The 25,272-nt window shown below is 37.1% G+C and overlaps 1 protein-coding gene across 3 annotated transcripts in view; it reads right to left on the bottom strand.

Moving 5' to 3' along the window:
* LARS2 (leucyl-tRNA synthetase 2, mitochondrial) overlaps positions 1–24,956 on the bottom strand; it is an 88,630-nt gene extending 63,674 nt beyond the window's left edge. For 2 of the 3 annotated variants that reach the window (XM_056336124.1, XM_056336125.1), the window contains exons 1-5: positions 24,823–24,956; positions 22,626–22,876; positions 20,823–20,951; positions 10,850–10,941; positions 7,378–7,438 (exon numbers count right to left, since the gene is read on the bottom strand). In XM_056336124.1, the coding sequence (XP_056192099.1) occupies positions 7,378–7,438; positions 10,850–10,941; positions 20,823–20,951; positions 22,626–22,859 (516 nt within the window). In that variant the 5' untranslated portion in view covers positions 22,860–22,876; positions 24,823–24,956. The remainder of the gene's footprint in view (positions 1–7,377; positions 7,439–10,849; positions 10,942–20,822; positions 20,952–22,625; positions 22,877–24,822) is intronic. The other variant, XM_056336126.1, reaches the window with a different exon arrangement.
* Positions 24,957–25,272: the final 316 nt, after the last annotated feature.

Below are 25,272 nucleotides of genomic sequence, written 5' to 3'. Positions count from 1 at the left end.
AGATGCAGAAGGACATCCGAACCGCCCTGAGGAACCAAAGCTGTTGACAGATACAGCGTGAGGCAGACACGACAGAATATGGGGCAAGGTCCTAAACTTCAGGATGAAAGGCTTGCGAAGGTTATCTCACAATCAAAGATCAAGTAAGCAACCCTATTAAAAGGCAAGCCGGCTGTAGTTAGGGGAATGCTCTAGGTTGAAGTATGGAAAAAATGAGTCATAAAAGTAGTCACAAACGAGGGGGACTGTTAAATGGGAAATAAAGACAGATAAAAATAAAAGACAACCTAAGAAGGAGTAATGGGGAGTTCAGAGAAGAACAGCAAATAACAATGTAATGAAGAGCTTTTTTAAAACTTACATTTTCTAAGTTTTTAGTGAACTCACATAATTAAAAAAACACTTACTTATCAATTGTTTACAATGTTACACATTTTAAATGTTTGTTCTTAAAAATACAAGCTGCCCTTCTAATAAACATCTTGATATGCAGAGGTGACTGAAGGATTACGTGATTACAGACTCCCAATTTTCTCTACACAAACACAGCGGTTTCATAGGTGCAATGGAAACACATATGCTTGCGCCCATGCATTTTAAAGTTTGGCCAAAGTAAAAACAACTCACTCACGCAGTATTTAAGCTCTAATTACATCATAAATATATAACAATAAACAGATCACGTTTCCCTCCTCAACAGTTTCCTGTTTAACTTGCACTTGTTTAAAGAAGAAACATTTCTACAAGTTTTCTGTTTGACCATGTTTGTACTTACTGAAGTGGAAGATGACTCTTACACCGAACTTCAAATCAACAAGAACATCTCTTTAACTTTAGAGTTACAGGGTTGACAGCAAGCCACTGATAAAATTTATTCCATTTGCAAATAGTTATTGACCATGTGAAATGGCTCCAAATGTGAAATGTCTTTTACCCAGGCTTTCCTATCATCTAAGCTTCCCACTACACACAACTTCAGTAATATCATCTGCTACTCAAATGACATCTGAAAAACTCTAACATAAAAATTCTATTCTTTTTCTACAACTTTACATTCCAGTGCTGAAAAGCTGCTTTGAGCTTTATATTCCAGTGCTGAAACGTTACTTTGAACAATTAATATGACCTTTGAATAGATGTGCCTCAAAAGTGTGTATAAGAGGCTTTAAAGATCAGAAAGAGACATTTAATGGCAAGTTTTCAGCACAGCATGTGAAGACTTACTCATGAAAAACAGTTGCTTGATTAAATCCCTGTGCTCTGCACTGAAAAAAACCCTACTTGACAGAAGTCTGATTTCCATCTCCCCAACTAAACACTATCCATTTAATCATCCTTCTTTTTCTCTCCCCTGCTTCTCCACACAGTGACACCAGTTCTTCTGCCAGTGTGATGCCACTACGGGCAAAGGAGTTTCATCGCTGGAATATCAGGCACACAAAAGAAGAGAGACAATCCCTTTGGGTACAATATAAAATTACGTGAGCAACAGACAAACAGGTAAGACAACAGAAGTGAGCTGTCAAATAAAAATGGTAAAATGGACTGAGATATTTCTTTTTGGTCCTGAATGGCAGATGCGTGTTAACTGAAACAAAAAGAGATGACATTCTCAATCTAAACAAGCATGTTTAGATTGAGCTACAAGCCACACAAGCTTGAGCTGCAAGGTAACAAGCTAACTCCTGGGAATAGAATCCCATGTACATGCTCCCTCCAAGTTGTAAACTGAGACATTTTAGAAAGAAATGCAGCAAACTATCACTGAAAAAATTGGTTGCGTGGTCATTGAGCTGCAAAAAGATCACTCAAGCTCACCATTTAACCTCATAACCATGAAGGTTTGAAGTAACTTTTAAAGTTCACGAAGAAAAGCAAATGAAATCACTACCAAGTGAAATGAGCTGCTGACAACAAGCCAGAAACCTCCCGCCAATCTTGTTTTGGTTTTTTTCCTACTGTTTAGCACACAAAGACTTACGGTGAAAAATAATTTCCCATGTATTCCAGTTACTGATCTTGATTAAATAAATAAAGTGTGGTAAAAAGTTTCCATTAGGTTGCTCTCACGCTTAAATTAAGGTGGATGTTAACATTTCTATTTATACTTTATGAGCATGACAAAGATTTGCAATGCATTAACAGAATGAACTTAACTCAGAAATACAGAAAAAGGTTTATAAAAGGATTTGCAAAACAGCACGTGGACCCCTTCCACCCTGCCAAAAAAAGTAACTTTCTGCTTCTCATTTGTGAGCTGAGCACTAGCTAACACCCAGCACTATAAAGCAGTTCAGTGAATATATGTAACAGGATATTAGCATATTTTCTCCAGAGATAAAATATATACTAAAAATCAGAACTCTTTTACAAATGTGAAATATGCTGCTCAGCTGTCCACTGCATGTGCTCTTCAGTGCTCTGTGACTTTATTTAGTGATATTAGATAGAGATTTAGTGATAACCTATCACCCCAGCATTTCGGAAGGTAATATGAAATAGGACAGCATCTCCCTCTTTCCATTTCCCTTATGTCAGTTTGCTAGTTACAAAGAGTATTTGATACTGTCACCAAAACACATCTTTCTCATTGGTTACTGTTACTGCTCCTTATTCCTACAGGAATTACACTAATTCATTAAAACAATTAAAACAACTTTTAAAAGTGGTCTGCTTTTAAAAACAGCAGGTATTGCCAAAGTATAGAGGAGAAAGACCCCTAACCTTACCAAAAACTACCTTGCTTATTCCCTTTATTGCAGCACAGCAATCTGTTCCTAACAAACAGCATGACGGAGGGGTTAGTATCTCATTTATTTTTGCAAATAAATTCTCAGTTACAGACTGAATAGCAGTACTACAATTTAGATTGGACAGCACTGTAACTTGGGAAGCAACTGGTTCGTGTTAAGGTTAAAGGGCTGTTCATCATTACAAAAATCTGATACCCTCCCCCCCGCCTCTGGCTACCAAAACCATGGGAAAACCAACACTAAAGAATCCTGGATAAACAAAAAACCCAAACAGACCAAATAGAACATTTTGCTCATTAATTAAAAAAAAAACCCTGATTATTAAATACCTTGTTTTATAACTCATTATTTGCTCTAAATCTGCTCCATTCTTAGAACTTTCTATTATATAGCTCTGACCTTAAAACTGCGGGGTTTTTGGGGGGTGTGTGTTGTTTGGTTTTTTTAGGAAGAAGGTTACACTTTCAAGCTATTTTCATAGCTAATTTCTTTTTAAATAAAAGTAACACAGGCTGCACAAAAGTGGTTTTTTTAATGTAAGATCCATCAGGCTTTCTGAATAACACATAACTAGACAGGACATAAGTAATTCCTACTTTATTATTGATTATTTTATTTTTAGCAGTCTTACACTATCCTGAAGACAGACATGTTGCATTTGATATTTATTAAAAAGGTGCTAAGGAGAAAAATTCTGAACAGATGTTTTTCAAACTGTTTGGGAAGATTAAAGAGTCTTTATTATTTGCCTATGTTGGTATTACGGGGCAGGTAGCACCTCATCCAGAAGTATAATTATTTGATTTTCAGAGGTTTAGAGCCAGACCAAGCTACATTTCTAAATTCATTTGAATATCTGTATTTCAAAGGCCCTTAGTTTCATGCTCCATTAGCTACAAATAAAAACATCATGCAATGCTTACCTTTTAGAGCATGAATATCTTTCCTGCAAAAAAAATAGCCCTGCATCAACGGTTTCTTTTTTTATTTAATTACAAGTAGGGTGACTGATTATCAGTGATATGTGGATAAAAATAAAATTTAATAGGTAATGCTCTAACTACTATTACAGTTTTATGCATGCTCAGGCAGTACACAAGAATGACAACTTCAAAGCTAAACAGAAAAATATCTGCACAAAGAAAATCTACCAAAGATTTAATTTTTTTAAATGTACAGAGCAGAAGGGGAACATTACTCTTAAGCAAAAGATCATGTCACTTGGAATGCACAAACTGAAAAGACTAAAAAATGTTGGCAGAATAAGCTACCTTCTAGAAGAAAGTTACAGATCGGGGTAACACAGTGGTGAACTGATGGCTTACTGGGAGCATGCATTCAGTCTGATGGTACTCCTGAGCAAAAGAAAAGAAAAAATGTTACACGTTCTCCATCCCTTATTGCTGACGATAGGAATCTTTGAAAATTATATTGCCTAATTCCTGTGAAGCTCATGTCTAAAAGAAGTGGCAGGCAGTTTGCTGCGCTGTCTGGGATGGTATTTTGGGGAAACCTGATCACCAGGAATGTCCAAATTACAGTGGGTTTTTTTTAATTATTATTCTCCAGGTGTTTTTAAAGTCTCTCAGAGACATTTCTTCCATGCTAAACTGCAGCTTTTTAATCCTGGATCTAACAAACATAAATGTTCAGAATAGAAATGATCTCTCTCACTGTTTTCTAAAAATCTCTCCCCAAACCACCCCATTTTCAAAGTGATTTAAAAATACAACATTTATTACTTGAGGCAATTAAAGTACCTACATGTTTCAGGAAAAAAATATCAGATCACTATTAGTATTCAAAACGGCCCTAAAGCAAAGTACTTACAGAGCTATTTTATGCATTTAATTACATTTTTAGTTTGCTTACACTAATTTTCAAGTGTCTTTGTAACCTGGTTCTCTGAAATATTCGAATTAGCTTTTAATAATGCCTTATTTGTGGTGCCTTACTGGTTAAGTAATTTCACTGACTGCTACAATGTAAAAATACTTTTACATTTTGATTTGCAAGACAGAGAGAATGATGAAAAAACCTCAGATAAATATAAGGAAATTTCTAGTATCCCAGGTGCACTGGGTTTTGTTCATAATAATTTTACCAAGCAATAAAATTACAGCTAGCCTTCATCCTCCTGGTCAGGACTTTCTTGAATGTCAGATATGACTTTATAAGAAGTCAGCTTCTTTAGTACAGCTAAATGCCCTAGGTATTCAAAATGTACTTTTTTATTATTTTCCCATGCTTTTTCCCCTTTAACATTTGTAAAATGGTAAAGTTTACTTAATTTTCCTTCACATCATCTAGGCATATACTCTAAGCCCGCCACAGAGGACATTAACATAAAAGGTTCGTACCTTAAAAAGGCAATTCTCTGCACACTAAAATAGGGACCTAAGGTAGGGGAATGGGTTTCCTCCAGCATATATTTGTCAAATACTGTGCTCTAGCACAATGAAGAAGCACATTTAAGCCACACCAATGAAATCAAATAAAAAACAAATTTCTGTTTTCTATACTAGTCTTGGTTAATTAGACTAACCCACATAAAAAGTGTTTTTCTTGCATTTTTCATAGGAGTCACTAACGCTAGTGGGTTTGTTTGCATTGTCACAGTATTTTGTAAGCCACTGATTTACTGCCATACAACTATGGAATAATAAAAAATCTATTCCTTACCTCAAAGAGCTCACTTTTAAGGTAAGTACCTGCACAGCGCAGTGCATTACTGTGCAAAGACGCTGGAGCTAGCCCAGAAGCAGCACAGCTGAGGCAGTAAGATGCTCTGCCTAGCCTAATTAGCCTTGCAGAGAAGCAGGCTTTATCAGCCTGGAAAATAGACTCTGCTAGAGCTTAGCTATTCTCCTTCCAAAGGCAGGTCTTTCATGGCTAGCTCAAATAGCTGTGCATTTGGAAATCATGTCATAGAGATGTATTTCAGGCATCATACATTTTTTTAAATGTATAAACGTATCTATTTCTAATGGTTACTGTTCAGGTCACTCCTACTACAGTTAATAAAGCAGGCTTTCCAAGTAAAATAAAACTTAACTTAAAGTACAGACTGAGAACTCCAAAATTCATTGTGGTTTTGAGGAAAACTTCTTAGCTGTTTTAAAATCTTACCTTTCAAAACCACAAACTATGCACCCCTAGAGCATTCTAAAGCATTTCAATCACACAACTGTTCAAATGAACATAGTTGCAGTGTATCAAAGCCCTTTCCACAAGTATTCAGAGACTTCTGGAAGTCCATTAACCAAAACATGGTTTACAACAGAAGTGAAGGTAAGCCTCAAAGAACAGGCACAGAAATGACAAATGACATTTCCCTGTGTACTTGTATTTCTTGCCATGGTTTCCAGTACAGCCAGTTCTCCACCTCTTCTTCAAAATGGAAAGGTTAAACAAAAGTCAATATATAAGTGTGAATTTTCTCAATTTTCTTGAAAGGCAATCTGCAACATTCAGCTCTCCTGTGTTCCATAATAGGGCCTACACACATGATTTCACTGTTTTGAAGCACTGCTGTATTACACATACAAAAAATCTGTGAGATACCAACAGTTTTAAATATAAGAAAATATTTGTCAAAAATCTGTGCAGTGAACCTTCCACAATAAATCTTTTATTTTCAAAGCACCTTTTTGGCTACCAAGAGAACTACAATCTTGCTCAAAAGGCTTATACTGAAAATTCTTGCCACATATATGACATGGGCAAAATATATTTTTTTAGATGCAAGCCATACACATAAAAACTTTCACCTTCAAGATTAAAGAAAACAGATGGCAGGTCTCAGACTGCCAGAAAACTAATTCTTTTCCTTTTCAGGCCTACAATGCTGCTATAAAAATCCAAGATTAGCATCTCCATCACCCTATTCAGAATCATATTAAGGTGATAAGTAACAGTTATCGCTGAGAATACAAAGGTAGTGACTGACTTTGATTCACTAGTAAATGCAACAAACTTACAATTGCTTCAAATATTAATTTCTTTTTAATCTTGAAAATGACATTAGCTTATGTCTAATCGGGTTTGGTAAGGTTTTCAAGGTGAACACCTGATTCTCAAGCATTAGTGTTTTAAATAAAACTTCTATTTTCTAAAATGGTCATGATATGAACACCTATGAAAATACAGGCTTGTGCTTCAAATATAGAATAACCAAAACACCATTTCAAGTTACTAGCTTTAAAACTTTGAGTATATTGTAAAATCATACACACTGGAAAAAGCACTCCTCAAAACATATATACATTAACACAAAGGCATGCTGTTTCATAAGTATCTATTTAGACTACTGCATATCTTCTAACACAGAAAATTGCTACTTTGAAATAGCTGAAAAAGCAGAGAGAAAAATCCAAATGCAAAACTGAAATTACTTTAAAGAAAAGATTCTCCCAAACTTTGAGATTATCAGACATCAGTATGTCAAAAGTGAGAGAAATCAATAAAAAGCGTGAGACAAGCTTGATTTTATATTTGAACAACTTAAACCGGTCACTTTCTAAGAATTCTATATTGTCATAAATAAAACAGTGAAATTCCATGTTTTCCAGTGTTCCATTGTACAACAAAATACAGCAGCATCCTTTAAAAAAGAAAAGCTTACCCTTTCCCATGTAAAAGACAGACCTAGTGTATCAAACTGTTCCCTCATGTGTTGAATATTACTGAAAAAAAAAAAAAACAACAAAACTAACTTTAAATATTTCTATCATGTGACCACATTTAAAATCAGGTGCTTATAAAGTTCTGAAAAATCAAAAGCACTAGTTAACCTCTAAACACTACTACCTCACTAGCAGTCAAACTCCAGGAACTGTCAGAATACTCATATTTAATAATTTTTGAAGTCCCTAGTGTATTCTGGTTCAATTCCAATGGCTGTGTATACAAGACCGTAATTTTTCTTAATTTAAGCATAACTGAAAAGCAAATATGGCAGTGCAGTTTGAGAAAAACATTTCTGAAGCACCACTTCTCATTATTTTTAATTATCTTTACCGCAGGTGAGCCAAAGGGCCCTCTGAAATCTTTATGATGCAGTAGGATGCACTTTCACCATCAGCTTAACCCTGCTCTATTCTGGCAATGCTATCCTGGCTGCATTTTGCTTTGGCTCTGGTGGTTATGTGGCTATAGTAGGATTTGGCTCAGCTTACCCATTTAAACAGAAGACATGCCCTACAAAAAGCTTTCCAAAAAAACCTCACCTGTTTTCTTGCTTCCCTCTGATCAACAGGCCAATCAAACCAATAATGTGGACACAAAACCAGCAGAGCCAACACAAAAGAGGTGGTGGGAACATATATCCTGGGAGGTGACAAGGAACTGCTAAACTTCTGGTGGCAGCACAACCATAGATAAACTCAAGTCAACCGCAGAACTGTAGGGCTAGAGCTGGCCCCAGATAGAGTATAATAAAAACGTAAAATAAGATACATCAGAATATACAGTGAAGCTTTAGTTTGAAAATATACTAAATATAGTTTACCAAAATACCCACAATTACACAATATTAACTAGTGACCTGGTATGAATTCATTCTACTTTAAAATTGCTTAAAAATTCTTATAGAATTTTAACTTTCTAGTAAAATGCACTATGTCAGATAAAAGTATCATCTATCTTCCCCCAGTGGGTAATTTGACAGTCATGAAGCTAAGCATTTAATTCTAATCCAGAACAAACTTTCACGGCTGAATAACTGAGTAGTGCAAGTATATAACTTGTATATAACGGTCAGAGAGCCCTGGTTACTCTGGAAAAGGCCTGCCTTTTCTGGTCAGGTACCTTTCCTGGCATGGGTATACCAGGAAACCCTTTTACAGACTCTCAGCTTCCACTGGGAGAAACCATCCTTTCAGTAGTACTGCTTATATTAAAGTCCCACTCAAACTGTACCAATACAAAAATTTCAATTTTGACTGTATTTTGACAAAGCTTCTGCCACTATACTAACTCTTACTTACAAAAATGTCTGTGTTTTGTATAAGTAACTCTGTCTTCAATTTGTTTTATGGTTTTTATAAGAAGTAATAGTCAATTTGAGTTCATTTAAATCCCCACTTCAGAAAATCAGGATGCTCTGAAATTCGGTTGCTCACTCCTGAAACAATATGCTGAAATGCTTACAGTGTGCCCCCTTTTACAGGGGCGGTTGGCTCTGCACCAGGGATGACTAAAACACATCACAGCTCCTTGTTCAGTTCAGTCATCCCTGCTGCAGGCATGAGACACATTCAGGACAGGGACAGTGGAGAAAACAGGAGATAGCAATTACTTCAGTGGTCAGAATTTAAACTGCCCATTTGATGAATCGATTCGCTTCCTTACCATAAAAAAAAAAAAAGGTATGCAAATAATTTTCCTATTTGGATGTCATTATAATCAGTCCCAATGACGATATGCTAGCTTTTCTCAATTTGTTGTTATCCTGTTGTCACCTACATCTCAAAAGTAGGCAATCGCTCTTTTCAGTACTAAGGAAATTTTCAAAGCACAATTTTTTTCCAGTATAAAACATCTCATAACTACCAGCTGAACTGCTTTAAGTGTACGGAACAATACACACCTATTTACAGGAAATTAGAAAAACAGAACAGCACAGAAGCAGATGAAAATCAGCTCAGGCTATGCCCTGCCACACACTGTTCGGTATGACCTAGACAAATGCTAAGGCGAGGCAGACTGAGCTGGTATGGGTCTTTGCTATCGCGCAGTCTCTCTGCCCCATGTGCTCGCTGCTTTTCTTTTGAGACAATTCAACTCAAGACAGCTGGCAGAAAGGTTCAGTTCAGCAAAATGTCCTGAGTGCCAAAGCAACGGAGGTACCACGTAGTAGAGAGAAGGGGAAAACATCAACCCAGCCAGCAAGTACTTAATGTCAGCCTTGGTGGTCCAAAACTACAACCTTCGCTTCTCTGTGCCTCATTTGTCATGTAGGTAAGGATCACAGTAACACACTATCTGGTGAAGGTTCCATTAAGATAACGGAGGTAAAAACGAGGCACTCAGATATAACATAGATTTGTTTTACAGCTGAGCTTCAGCAGGCTTGTTGCAGGAAGGCAGAAATGATCAATTTACTGTACTGACCATGCTACAATATAACGGGCAGCCCACAACACACTGTGCACAGTGATTTTTCAGACTCTCTCAAAAGAAGAAAACCTGGTTTTGTGGCTTGATGGTAACTGGTTCTCATGCATATTCTTATCTAAACCACACAGAAAGGAAATTGTAAAAAATTACCATAACTAACTCAGAATTTGTGTGTAGTGCACTCATGCAATCTCCCTAAGTGACATCAGTTGTCATCGTATTTTAGTTGGAGAAGTATTGTGTATCTTAACATGGGACCAAAAGCATGAAAAATCTTAAAAGAAACAGCATTATCAAAGAAGGAAATGGATCAAGGCCCAAAAAGATACCACAGCTAGATTACTGCATCTCAAGCACAACAAACAGCTTCATTTAAGAAGACTGGTTTCAGAGTATTTTATAGAAATTAATGTTTATTTATGTAACTTTTTACTAATTTTAAAGAATATTAGGGGAACACAACACCTAATTCTGTGGTCCAAAGCCCCAAATTTTCACAGAAATCAGCAGCAATAACAGCTTCTTATCAGTTTCCAAGACCCAGTCTCAAATGAAAAAACAATCTTCTTCCTCTTTCATGTGGTACTAAAAACTGCTGGTAAACCTAACCACATAGCTCATAATTCTCAACTGTGTATTCTATGCTAAGATTTAACTCATCACAATGAAATTCCAATTTATTTCTTACTCATTGATTTGGGTGTTTGGGAAATGTCACTCTTTCAATATTCTGTCTTTTTTATAATTTAAAAGTCATTGAGATTATATTCAAAAACCTTAAAAATCATCCTGATAAATTTAATTTTCAAAACTGAATCATCTGCACAGTCCCATAAAACATTGGAAAATAGCCCTGGTTCTTTCTGTACCATCTTTCTTCTAATTCTACACTGGTTTTGCTCTGTTTTGTTGGTTTATGGGGGCCACAGTACAGGTATTCACAGCGGAAATGTCATATAACTTAAATTAAAAACTACCTTTGTGTCCAGCTTGCAGGGTGAAGCCCATGTTCAACTGCAGCATTTTCTGCTGGTAAACCAAACGCGTCCCATCCCATTGGATTTATCACCTGTCAGCAAAATGGGAAAACACAATCTTACATAACTTTCTGAAATGGCAACTGCAACACACAGAGTCCTCCAAATAATGAATGATGTTTTGCATCCAAATAATGAATGGTGTTTTGCATCCAAATAATGAATGGTGTTTTGCATTTCAGCATTTGCTTTGTCCAAGTTAACATCTTCAAAACATGCCAACTATGGCTAGGTCTGTTTTAAAAGATGAATATGAAGCATACTTGCCATCTACAATGTGGTGTTAGAGGGAGCTTAAAGTATTATGTAATAAATCCTCATGACTATTTCAATACGAGGTTGACAATGACAAAAATTAATCCTTTGTAAATTTGTGTGGTGGCCAAAATTAGCAGTTGATGCTACTGCTAAACACAACCGAATATTCATTCTAAAGAAGGAGAAGAACGTAAGCAAAACTAACTGAACCAATGGTTTTCTAACAGTAACTGATGCATAGCATATTATTTTTTTCTTTTTGTTGAAGAAAGAAAAATACCCAATGATAATCTAAAATCCAACAGATAAAATGAAGAGCATGGGGAAAACTGTTTTAGCCAAATTTTACTAGAATATCTCTTGTCAATATAGACTACAAACTAACAGATTGTATTTCAGTGGTGGGAAAAAATGTATAGTAGAAAATATAACAATTTCTGTTGAAATAGATATGTATCTTTCCTATTAATGTGCAAATTATTTAGAAAAATAATGTAGCAATACAGTAAGTATTCAACCCCCCTTTTTAATATGCAGGGAAAGAAAGACCAGCACTTAAGATGTTCTCATTAAAGACACATATATTGGATACCTGATAAACCCATCTCATTTCTCACACCTACAAACGTGCACAAGTTTAACAATAGCAACACACGCTTAAGTAACATTTTATAGGTTGTAAGAAATAAAAAAGTTTACCCCTTAAAATAAGTATTTATATGAAGAATTTGTTCTTCAGTTGCATGTAAGCAAACAAGCAATAAGCAAGCAAACCCAGCTACAGTAATCTCATAAACTATCTCCATGTGAAAAATCTGTTCATTTTGGAAGCAGAAGAGCTACTTTTGTCACTGGTTTGAATTATTTTTATTCCTTTTTACCACAGCCTTCCAATCCTCTGACTTCAATGGATTCTTTCATAAAAAATACTTTATAGACTTGTTTATAAAGGTGCCCTAGGCACCAACTCAGTGTAAAAGCAACAGGATTTAACAGATGTGACTTCTCAACATTCTCGTTTTCAATACTGAGCTAAAACTAAACCCGCTGTGTACCATTACTCCGCTGATGCAGCAACAAAACCAAAGGTATTAATCTGTGATCAACTGTGATTCAAGCCAGTACAGTAAGGGTCCATGCAACAGCACACTTTTTATGTATGAATCTAACAGAAATCAGAATGCTATTCTGTGTTACAAATTTTACCTATTATCAGTCATATTATTGTTCCTCATATCACAGAGTCAGAAAATATGAGCCCTAACTCCGTACCTCTCCACATTATAAGCCTTACATGGAAAAACCTCATTTGAAACCTAAACCACTTGTGAACACCCGTTGAAGCACTCCTGTCCCCAGCCCTTCTCTCCCTCACCCCACCAGTAATCAAAACTATTGGTATAAAAGAGAAAGAAGAAAGGTAAACCTTACATAAGGTACAAATTTCAGCAGAATTTCTTAAGGACCTACTGAAGTATTAGTTTCTGCAGCTCAGCTCTTTTTGACCGCTACTATTGCTGATGACCTGTCTCTGTACAGAAATGATAAAATAAACCAGATTTCTTTTTTTCATGTATAATACATACTTTCTTTTATTCAACCCTCCTTTGTTTAGACAAATGCCTTATATTTGAATCCCTACGAATTTCTTCTTTTACTACAAGCTGATGCACATTAGAAGAGAATAGAAAAACTACTCCTGATTATTTTTTGTAAAATTTGGCTTCTGAAGATCTCCTGGATATAGATAGGCAGCCAAAAGCAAGGCACAATCTCACACTCATGAGCAAAAGGATGTGGGAAAAACAGCTTCACTATCGACTGCACTCCCCAAGAGGGCTGACTGATGCTCCAGACAGCTAACGTGCAGACATTTTATCACTGTACCATCAGCACTAGCAGGAGTTATCTGCTCAAACAGATCTTCCCAATTCTAGCATACATATTAAAAATATCATACAACGTGTTCACTTATCACATCCAAAAGACAGTTCAATTTAACAACCAATAGCATTCTTCAAGTTAAAGTACGCTAATTCAAGTTTCAATCAGAAACCTGAATTTAAAGAGACATTAAAAATATCCTCAAATTAATCTCCAGGATAGATCTATTTATGTAGTTGCTATAGAGATGAATGTAACATGCACAGTGGTTTAGAAAATTATTTCAAGTTTATTGTCTCTTTTACTTCTCTACTGTGACTGGATTTGAAAGGTTTGTGAAATGCATTTGTCTAAACAACAGGTCAGCTGCCTCTGGCTGGAATGTATGTTACGTATCTACTGTTAAAATGGCACAGTCTCCACACAGCACTTGGCATTACATCTTGGCTCTACTTTAGCCAACATAAAACACAAGGCTGAGATTAACCACAGAGTTCTGAAAAGCATCAAAATTCTCAAGAGATGTGGAAGAGGAGAAGAAAATACACAACTAACATGTCAGAAGTTGGCACAAAGAATAAAGGAACAGTTTGACTGTTCAAAACAAAGAAAAAATAGGAAGAAAGCAATTTTGAAGACCAAAGGATATTCCTTGCAGCTCCTTGATGGGCTCGTCATAAACTCTAACTAGCAGAAAATACAGCTGCTCTCTCCAGCATTACTGACAAGCAGAAGAAAGTCATCGACTTTCTTGCATGCTGACTTGATTGCTTCTGACAGCAGTCTCTAAACCTTATGCAACTGAGGGTTCAATTCTGCTCACTCGAGTGACCGTTCTTCCAAGCATTGCATCTCTGGTACAGACAGTACTTTCTCTAAGGGCAAAGAGAAAGAAAACAAACAATAAACTTATCTTGTACAACAGGAGGCTTGCATGAGTCTAAGGATGCCTGTACCTGGTAGAAGAAGGCAGGCTATAGTTTCCATCATTTTAAGACAGCAGAAGCCAGTACGATCACCAAAGGCAGCTCTGTGTTTCTGGTCTCCACAATGAAGTGGGCAGGTAAACTCTTCCCCGGTAAAACTACTAGGTTAGTCTTGAACACAGATTACATGGCTTAAGATCCTCAGAAGTTCACATGATCAGGCAGGATCAGCTATGAAAGACTGGTGTTTTCTACCATTCAACATCCTATGTTTTGCACAGGAACACGAAGTTGCGAGGAAGTGATTAATGACTGCGTGGGGAACAAAGCACTCAGTAACTACCACACTGAGCGGTCTTTTCAGGAGCAGATTATTAAAAAGGAAAACAGTTGCATCGTGAAGCATTTTAGATCCCAAAGGCTCTGACTTCATATTAGCTTGAAGCACAACTTTAAGAATCATTTCACAGCACGGTCAAAAATTTGTCATTAATGACGGCTAGAGCTCTTAATGTGACTGTGGGACAAAGTAAAGAAGCCACAGTAACTCCATGAATTAATTTCTGAGATCTCAGCTCTTCCTCTCAGAGGATTTCCCATCTATTCACCGCTGCAACAATCAGCCCATCACACTGACATCAGTAGGCAAGATCAGTAAGTACTATATAACACAAAGCCAATAGTGATCTCATAACACTCAGTTCCATGCCTCCCATCAACATAACTAGGACAGACGATTCAGTGAGTTTTCCTTAATGTTTGCAAGGAAACAAAGAACTTGTTTGCTCTCCTGATGTGCTCAGTATGTCTCAAAAATATGACCAGGGAGCTGATGTATCTTTCTTACATCCAGACCAATGCATTATAAATTTTAAGACAGACAGCAGAACCAGTGTCAAAGATGCCTGTAAATAAATACATTTATTTCAGAGAATGCGTGATAGCACAACCAAAAATGAAAAGAGACTCGCTGACAGATTAACAATTTGAATCAACACAGCAAAGTCTAGTTTCCTGCCTCTAGCTGTAGCCCCATGACACACTACATGAACAAGGCAAAACAGGCTGACCAAATGGGTGATCCATGATCATGATTTCCAGCTGCCAGAAAACACCCCTCGTTCCAGCAGCAACTGTCACCCTCTTTGCACTTGATCTGACAATTGCACAACCACACACAAGTGAGACAGTAAGGACACACAAATGGAGAGGGGAAAGGAGAGGATGGCTGCTTCTTCCACTGGCCACCTACAATTATGCTGAACATGTTGAAAATCTGATTTGTAAACAGACTGCAGATAGAATACATTTTAAACACAGGACCTCCATCTGAATGCAGACTAGATTGTCTTTTAAGTGTCCTAGGTAATAAACAGTTACACAACAGCTAAAATACTACCACCATCCAAAAAAAAAAATAATCCCCAAGCAGACAAGGCACACCTGGAAATAGATTAAAATAATGAACTTTTTACTAGTGTGTACATTCTAGCAAGGACTATTTCAATGCTTCTCTGCAACACAATGCTGCATATTAGTATTCTGATAAGGCACTTTCAAATTTTAAAAAAAATCAACCCACACAGATTCCTATCAAAACATAACTCTGCTTATAAAATGCTCTCATTTATCTCTTGTTCTCACAAGATACAAAATATGAGAAATTATTCTATGTCCGCACATTACCACATTTAGAAAACAAAGGTGTCGCTTGCTTCCTTAATCTCACACACTCTTGTCTAATATAATTACATTTACAATAATATCTCATTTTCTTTTTCTTTCAAAATGAAACAGACTGAGCTCATTAACACCTTCAGTACTTGCTACTGGAAAGCTAAATTTAAATAAGATTCAATTCAGAGAGGATACTTGTAATACTTTGTACTTTGTTTATACCACAGAACATAACCTGGCAAAAGGACACAATAGCTTCACACAAAAAAAAAAATGGTTGAGAATAGCAGCTAAAGATCATCAGAAAATGGAACTGTATTGAAATAATTAATCCTACTGATGAATTAATTATAAAGTTTGAATTAAACTTGCCTGTCTTTCTTCAATACCATTTACTTTTGCAATTTCAAGAGTATAAAGATTCACTGCTGAAAAGGAAAACAATGAAAATACAGTTTAGAGAAGAAAAATGTATGTTCTGGATAACAAGAAAATGGTCGTTAAGTAATTTGGGGATATTGTGGAAATATCACTGACAATCTTCCAATCCCATCTATCAGGAGCAGTTTAAGTATAAATTAAGAAAACTGATCCTAGTGTACGGGAATTTCACACTGAATTGTCTAACGATCATTCTCATTTCTGCACAACACACAGGTGACAGTCTCGCTGTGGTATCAATTTCAATTCAAAATTTTATTACAAAGATGTCACAGGAACTATTGAACTGGACCACTCTCTGTTTACTGATTGCTAAGGGAATTATTCTCAGTCCTCTGAGAGGCACAAATTATCCACTTTGGAATTCATCAAAGACATGATAATGATAGCATGATAAAGCAGCAGTAAATACTTTTTCCCCAAGCAGCAGCAGACTGGAAATCTGCCATGGTGAAAATCACCATGAACATGGCACTCAAATAATAAATAGGAAATCTCTTAATTTCTTACAAAACTCCTACATTTGAATTCAAAACACGCATGCAAACTCATGGAGAAAACACAACCAGAAACTGTACATTATAGTTTTGGATTCGTTTATTAATAGATACAAATCTGTAATTTAAAATATATAAATAACTTTTTCATAGCATTTTAAAAGAAATATATATGCAATAAGATCTGTGACTAGAACTTTCCATTGCAAAACGGTTTTAATTGCACTTCAATAAATATGTTATCCTTAACACATTTTGAAAGAGACTAGCTCAGTGCATTCATGCTAAGTAACCTAGATATTTTACAGTTTCCACACAAGGACTTCAAATTTCGCCTTCAGTAATTAGAATGAAAACAAGTTATCTTACAACAGATGTACTCTACAAATCATTTACCCAGCAACCCAGTCCAAGTGTATGACAGAGTGTGTTTCCCGTACACTGCCTACAGGTCCTTGAGGAGTGTTGGAACAAGTCAATGCTTCCCTGGTCTGATCTTCAGGTAAAACAAATGGGACTTCATCACCCACCAGCACAATAAATGTGCTGGTCCCACACCAGTACAACTCTGGTGATTACCTCTGTACCACAACACACACATTCATGCACCCCTTACTGAAAACTCCGTGAAGCTTCTAACTCATCAGTACATTGAAGAAGTGACTGCCTACTGTTACGTTCCACTTGCATTAAATGCCACCCCTGCACACCATTTAATAAATGACCAGCCAGTCATGTATTGCAGAAAAGGCTGCTGCTCATTAGGTAATTTCTTTGATTGCCCATTTTCAGGGTCATTAGTCACCAATATCATCTACAGCTTCATGTGGAAGCAGTATTTCTTCCAAGGAGGGGTTGGGGGAAGAGTGACTAATATTTATTTTCCCACTTAAAATGCTGGTGAAGTATAAGTTTCTGGTAAATATCAGTAGCTTCAGTATTATCTCCCTAGAATATTTTAATTAAAACAAAATCAGATCCTATTCAGCTAAAAAATGAAATACTAATGTTCCATTTTAGAGAAACACAAAAACAGTATCCAAATGATTTATCACTTTCCTAGTTAAGATTTCAAACTACCTCCAATATGAAGAAATTACACTAATGCATTCCAAAGAATGTTTCCAATTTACCAAAGGAGCTCTAATCCCTTTGCAAACGCATTCAAACTTGTCCTTACTTATTATAACAAATAAGCCAATTCTTGCCTGTTCACATTACATGTGTCAAACTAATTTACTATTTTCTTATGAAGGCATTCCCTAAGAAAAATATCTCCACTTTATTCAACATAACATTACTCTCTTAATCATTATACAAGTCAACTATGTACACACCATATATGTTTATTCTGGTATCTTCCCTTACTGTTTATTAGACAATAAATAGACACTAGTCTGAAGTTCTCCCTCGGAACTCTTAAGTCTGAATATTTTTGCCTCTATTTTTCGTAGTAACAGCCCATCATTCCTCATTGCCTTACAAACACTTTTAACCTACCTGTATTGCCTCTAGCACCACTTTGTGACTTACTAACCAGGGTCTACACCTATATGTAGAGATACAGTTCCTAAGATTATTTTCAATGACCCCTTTTTACAGTTTGGAAATGATGGAAGCAAAGTTTAAACAACATTACGACACAAAAATCTTACATTAAATGTGCCTCGAGTACATGAAATACATTCACTTCTACTTACAATGTTCACTCAAGAAAAATCAGCAGTCCCTGAACTTTCAAACATGCAATATTAAAGCTGAATTTCCAGAAAAAAAAATCAATAGAGTAACTTCAAACTTACGCATACTAACATTTTTTGTTTCTAAAGCATTGTTTCTTTTTATGTACTGAAGAATTCCAGTAATTCCCTTGAATACAGGGAAAACACTTTTCTTGGGAATATAAAATTTTATGTATGATAAGACATAACTATGTCATAGCTTACTATCATCACAATAAAGAAATTTAAATCTTTAATTCGTTGTACAACTATAAAGATGGCCAGACAAAACATCTAGAGGCTAATAAATTAATTGCAAGGAGAAAATCAAATATTTTAATTCTGAGTGATGGAGAAATTAGCAAGGCTAATAAAGAAAAGGGGTTTTAAGGTAAATATAAGTTCCAGCAAGTTATTGTACATCACCAACACAATAGCTCTTAATCTGACATACTCAGAAAATCATCTGAGAGATCTTTAATGTCTCTTAATCGTACATGAAGGTTAAATTCTTTAGCTGCCCACCTTTAGTCATAAATAGATGTTCAAAGTGGTTAACACAACAGAAGACACATGTATTTATAGAAATTCAGCATGATCTGCAGGCACTCTAATATCCTTCAAAGTCATTTTTACATGAAATATAAAAATAAGCTGAAATGCAAGATTTTAAAACTTTAAAAGACTTTTTAAACTTTTCTAGAAAAAATAGCCAAATGTGGAAATAAAAACTTGCTTTCACAGTGGCTCGTGTTTCACTGCAATTACATTATCTTTTAATTTTCTCCAAAAGTTTCTACTAAAGGTGCTTATTTACCTTGTATTCAAAACCTAACACCTACAGCATCCTACTGAATGTAGACAATTATTTTCACTTTATCTTTGCTAGTGCAAGAGTAAGCAAGTTTTCATATTTCTGAACAGAAATTAGTGGATATCTCCACTGTTACTGATGAAAGATAAGCCATGTCATGAAATGACATCTCCAGCGGTCTTAACATCCAAATCCCTTCAAGAGCCCAGTTAGCTCATTAGTTTTTAGCGAGATCTAAGTTCTGGTCATTCAGAGGACTTAGGAAAGATTAGTGTTACAACCAACTGGGGTATTTTTTTTCTTATTTAAAGTCTAAGGCAGTTATTTCTTTTTCCTGTAATTTTAAAAGCATGAGAATGCCTTTCTGTAAAGCAGCATAGCAGCACATATTCAGTGTACAGTATGTTCAACATTGGCATAAAACGCATAGTTATTTGGAAAGGCAACACACTGAATAATTCAGTGACAATACCTTTAAAAGTCTCATGGATGGTGATACATCCAGGAAACGCGACACTTCTACAGCACTTGTAGCAAGGAAATACACAACCAGCAACCAATATTTATTTCTCCATTTCATCTTCTTTGTACTCTTTTGAGGTTCTGATTCCTATATTCTTAAGCTGCTCCTTCTCTCTCATTCATTAGAGAGAATTCCTTTCTAAGTCTCATCCTAGATTCTTGCCTAGGGATGTTTCTTTCCTTTTGCTCCCTACGCCAAAATTGTGTATTCTCTCCCCATATTCCTCCTTCCTACTGTTTCCCAGATTCTCAACTTTTTCCCCCTACCAAATGTCTTCTTCCTTCATAATATGATTGTCAATCAGGCAACAATTCTCCCACACCTTCCTTACATCCTTCAACTTTTACCCACCAGCCTTTACTGCACAACACCGAGCATGATCCCACCTGTAGACCGCAGGGACTAGGCTCTCCACTACACCTTCTACCTAACGGGGAGAGAGAAGGGAGCAAGGGAGAAATGATGGCAGGCACAGGGCGGACTGGGAAACAGAGGAATATAGAAGGGAAAGTGGAATTTCTCCTTGCAGAGGCAGCAAGTAAGTTAGTCTTAGCCTACCTTGTAGACTTGCACCTTCAGCGTTCCATATGTGTGAGCAAGGCTGAAATAGGCAAGCCAAGGGGTCAGCTGCTGCAGAACAGACACTTCTACAGTTACATCCACACAATGTGACATGTGACATGACCCTGTTATCTGACTTGTAGCAGTCACAAGAAAGGGTTTGCTTCCCAGCTGGCACAGTGAAGCAGGACATCCCTCAGTCTGACAAAGGACAGCAACCAGTTCTCAGAAGCAGGAGAGGTGAAATGAGTTGACTTCCATGGTGTCTCAGTTTTCTCTTGCCAGCTACACCTTTGCCTCTCCCATGGTCCCAACCCAGACAGCAGTAGGGTCTTCAGTCTCCTCTTATAGAAAGTGCAGCCACACATCTCAACACTGTGCCTTACATCAATAGATTCAGGTAGCTGATACACCATCAGCTCTATCATTTGAGATAGCTTCTAAGAATTTGTTATCAAGAGTGAGTTCTGACCACCACATTTCAAAAAAGTCTCAAATTCAATATTCAAAACTCCACAGGTCATTATCTACAAACCTGTAGCATATATTCCAACTAAACCTTCACTTAAACATCAAGAAAACACTTAGCCCTACTGCTGATCTTCTCTTACCTGCATCCCTCTCATTTTCTGGAACCGAGCTACTGCATCACTGATGGTGTAGACACGAACGTGGCCCATGTGAAGCTTTCCAGAAGGATATGGGAACATAGAAAGCACATAAAATTTTGGTCTTGATTTCTAGAAAAAAATTTTTAGAAAGTTTTAACTACATGAGTTAGCATTTCACTTGAATAAATACATGTGCACATTATAGACTATATGGTACCATGAGGAGAAACAAAGTTCTGTTGTAACCAGTGATCCAAGCAAGCACTGACAAAGTTAGTAAGATCAAATTCTTTGGGGCTGTAAACAGAGATGCTTTACCAGACTTGGCTGCCATCTCATCAATTTGTATTTATATGGCACTTAAAAAATTATGTTTTTAATCAATTTTTACTCAACAAAATATGTATTAATATAACTGCAGCTTAACAAATCACCATTCCCTACCATAGCATCTGTAACTGATTATCTACGTGCTCCCAGTCTATCCCACCAAAAAATGAAAACATGACAGATTAAATTATCCTCTTAACAGTTTAAATAAGTGTTTTACCTTGTATTCACAATAAACATGGAGCTCACTCCTGGCCAGTTGCTTTTTGTCAGCTAAACAGCATTAACTCACCGAGCAACTAACTCAATCATTTGCAATTGCATGAACATTCACTGAAGTGAAACTGTTCAGTTCCACTACGTATGCTCAGATCCAAAGATATCTTACAAGCAGTATCTTGTAGTGAAAAGGTAAAAACTTCATTTAGTTGGGTTTGAGAAACTGACAAAAGTTAAAGAAATCAAACATCATCTCTCTCAGGAAATTTATTCCTAATACATCTTGATTACGATTGAATTTATCATTGATCCATGCTGGGTAAGTTCCTACATTGTTTTCCTTATGTTAATAGTGAAAAAAATTATGGACAGCTTTTACTGTTCTGAACAAAACTCTATGCATATTTAGCAAATGTCACTTCACCACTTTTGTCCAGTAATAGCAACATCAGAAATATTCTGAATGCTTCACTGCAGCACTATGCGCTATTTGCCTCTTAATATGAGATGTTATTAAATCTACTTTAACTGTAAGGCTAAACAAAAATATCATTAAACACACAATTTAGAATTTATCATAGGTATGACATATGGTGTACCTGTGTATTACATGTACTGTCAGATATTAAAGACACAAGCCTAAATTAACAAAAACAGTGAAGGGGCACAAAAATGTTTTTGTATCTGTGTGACTGAGCATAATTGTGAAGGCAAAAAGAATCAGAGACCAAGATTAACATTGTTTCAAGATATTTTATTGCATGGGGAAAACTTGCTTTTTCTGCAAGTCACTTATTAATCCTAAAACACTATAAATCAGAAAATATTCTTAAATCATCTTCCCTTAACATAGGTCTTAATGAGTCACAGTGTGCAATGTAATAGATTTGTCATAACAATTGGAAACAAGACCTTGAGAAAATTGTTTACAGAAGTTGCAAATGTACATGCTTCATTTAATACTTTAAATAATGAATTCCTAAATGTGGTATAATGTAGAAAGAATTGATTACTTCGACACTCCCCTAAATTTATAAGTTCATACTCTGCTTATCACTGTGTTTTCCTTAACATTTTTTTAATTTCTATTTTTGTACCTATTTCATAAGCTGTTTTAAATAATCTACTATAATATAGAAGTATTTTCTCCTGAAATGTAACATACATCTCCTTGTTATAAGCCAACTGTACTAAATTTCAACTAATTCCATCCAAAATATCAAACGTAATTTCCAAATTTTTCATAATGCTTACATCAGTTTCTGAAATTCTGCAGAACTGTTCCTTTATTCTTGGGAGCCACCAATTTTCAACTCTTTTTCTTGTCTTCAACCCATAGCTTTTTTCCCATTTCCCCGTCTCACTGTAAATAGTTCTGACATAAGCAGGAACCAGTCTCCTCTGCAATTTAAGTAAACCCAGGAAGCCATTTAGTTGTCTCTTCAAACATGAGGAAGAAGTACCAACTCTCTGACAAACCACCTGCATTCTTAAGGTTATGATATCTGGAAAAGACAAAAATACATGTTTCAGTCTACAATATATAACAGCAATGCCACGGTTATTATGATTATACAGACATTTGGTAGCTATGAAACCTATTTTAGCTGGATTTAGATTACTTGGTGGTTTTCCCTGGTACTTGCACGTTATTCCCAAGTGTTTGAATTACAAAAGCATTAATTTTTTAGCCAAGAGAGCTGTGGCCCTTGCACGGAACAACGCTGTTCTGTTAGATGTCTTCTCTAATAAGATAAAATTCTTACATTCAATCTCCCATAAAGGCAGGACTAGTCAATTGAAGGTTCAAGAAGCTCAGCTGCCTGAACAGAACATGGTTAACAAGGTGTTAGTAAAAATTTAGAATGAAATGGGGAGAAGTTGGATGAAATTATACTGTAAAACTACTGAATTTGTCATCACTGAGAAGACACGGGGGAGGATGACTATAATTAGTAGATTTCAACTAGATGCTCTAAATTGAATATTTTGCTAAGGCTTCCTCTTTCAACTAAAAATCCAGTTAGAAGAACTCATCGTGCTTTAGAGTGAGTCTTCTAAAGTAAATCTACTCAGATGTGAGAAAGATCAGATAGTCCGCATGTTTGGGATTGGTCTCAGTACGATATTTATGGATTTTACTTTCTCCAGTAGGAAATACAGCATTAAGAAAACCCCTACTCTGAGATTTCTTCCTCATCTTCACCCCAAATTCCCTTTTAAAAAACTTGTTTCTTTATTTACATCAATATATCCTAGCCTCTGTGGTTGAGAGGTTTGGTTGTTTATTTTTTCTTCAGATTTTTGGCCTATACACTTGACTGTTGGACCAAGCTAGCTATTTCAGTCAGTTCATAATTTTTCTTGCAGTTACATTAGGAAAATCTCTGTGTAGAGAGTATATAGAAATAAGTGTATAAGAATTTGTTTTATTTATGTATTCCCCATACAACAGCAACATTATCAGTAAAAATAATTGCTACATCACCTAGGTCCTCAATAAGCTAGTGGGAGTTACACTTCCTTAGCATTCATTACACATGCATACACAAGACCTCATTGCCAATCTCATTAGATCTAATATCTACAGAATTGCACCTTTTCTCTCTTATTTATCAAGCAGGCCCCTTTTTAACATTTTTTCATTTGCATGTATCATGCTAGTGCTTTGATTTTTTTGTTGCTAATCTCTAAAATATCTCTCATTCATAGAAACAACAAATCCAAGGAGTGAATTTAGGATTCCCTGCACACAAATTATACAGGAGGCACCTAATTTTTCCCTCTCCATAACCTTACACTTATGTACTCAGCTCAAAATTAGCAAGAACATTTCACTGTTTTGCTTGGGTTTATTTTTTTTTATTACTTGTATCTATTACTTCAATTTATTTGACAACAGAAAGGAGTGCTTCATTACGGCAGGCCACTTTCAGCATTGCTGATTTACAAAATACGGATTTTAAAACACAACAGCTATACAGCTGTGAAGCCTTGAATCCTTCATTGAAGTGAGACAGGAAGACACAAGCTAGACCCCATGCCCGCACACAGCTCAGAAGCCCACCTGCCAATGTCACGCCTGCCAGGGTGCATTAGCGACCTCGGGCCCTACCAGTCACATGAGCAGGGGTCAGAGCAGCGGATGCAAGAGGGAAAGGGGCCGCAGCCCGGGTCACACAACGTTAGGGCAAAGCTCCCCAGGGGGCTGGCTGGGGGAGACTGCGGGGCGCGGGACCGCTGGGGGAGGCGGGGGGGGAGCCTGCCTCGCCAGCGGCAAGGCGCGGGCCGCGACGCTAACGAGCGGGCCGGGGGAAGCGGGGAGGGTGCCGGGGTGCAGGCTCCGGAGGCAAAGGCCGCCCGGGGGTGGGCGTGAGGAGGAGCAGAGACCGGCGGCCGTTTGAGCCGTTAGCCCGACGGGAGGCGCGCCCGCCGCGGGGGGAACCGTTACCTGCGCGGGAACCCGCCGCTGCCCCTCACGCGCCCCAAGCCTCACTTCCGCGCCCTGGCCGCCGCCATCTTGGTCTCGCTTTTGGCGCCGGCGGCCGGCACGGCGCATGCACCGCCCCCGCACCGCCTCCCGCGCACGGCGGCCCGGCCCGGCGCGGCTGTGTGAGAGCCGAATGGCTCAGAGGGACGGAGCTGTGTTTCGAAGCCCCGAGCCTCCCAGCAGGCGGGCCGGGAGGGAAGCGCGGCTCTCCGACGCGGCAGCCCGGCTTAAGAGGGATGCACTCGGAGCTTGCGCTGAAAACTTGAAAAATATGGGGCAGAAGTTGAATTTCAGCAGTGATAGGCAGTTATTAACCTACTAGAGGTAGATAGCAACCCTTTTAATTAGAGAGTTCAGGCACGGGCATGCATTTTAGAAGACCAAACAGCACCTCACCTCAGGCAGAGTACC

The sequence above is a fragment of the Falco biarmicus genome, chromosome 4, assembly GCF_023638135.1.
Source record: "Falco biarmicus isolate bFalBia1 chromosome 4, bFalBia1.pri, whole genome shotgun sequence".
NCBI lineage: Eukaryota > Metazoa > Chordata > Aves > Falconiformes > Falconidae > Falco > Falco biarmicus.
This window is presented reverse-complemented; position numbering and strand designations above follow the sequence as displayed.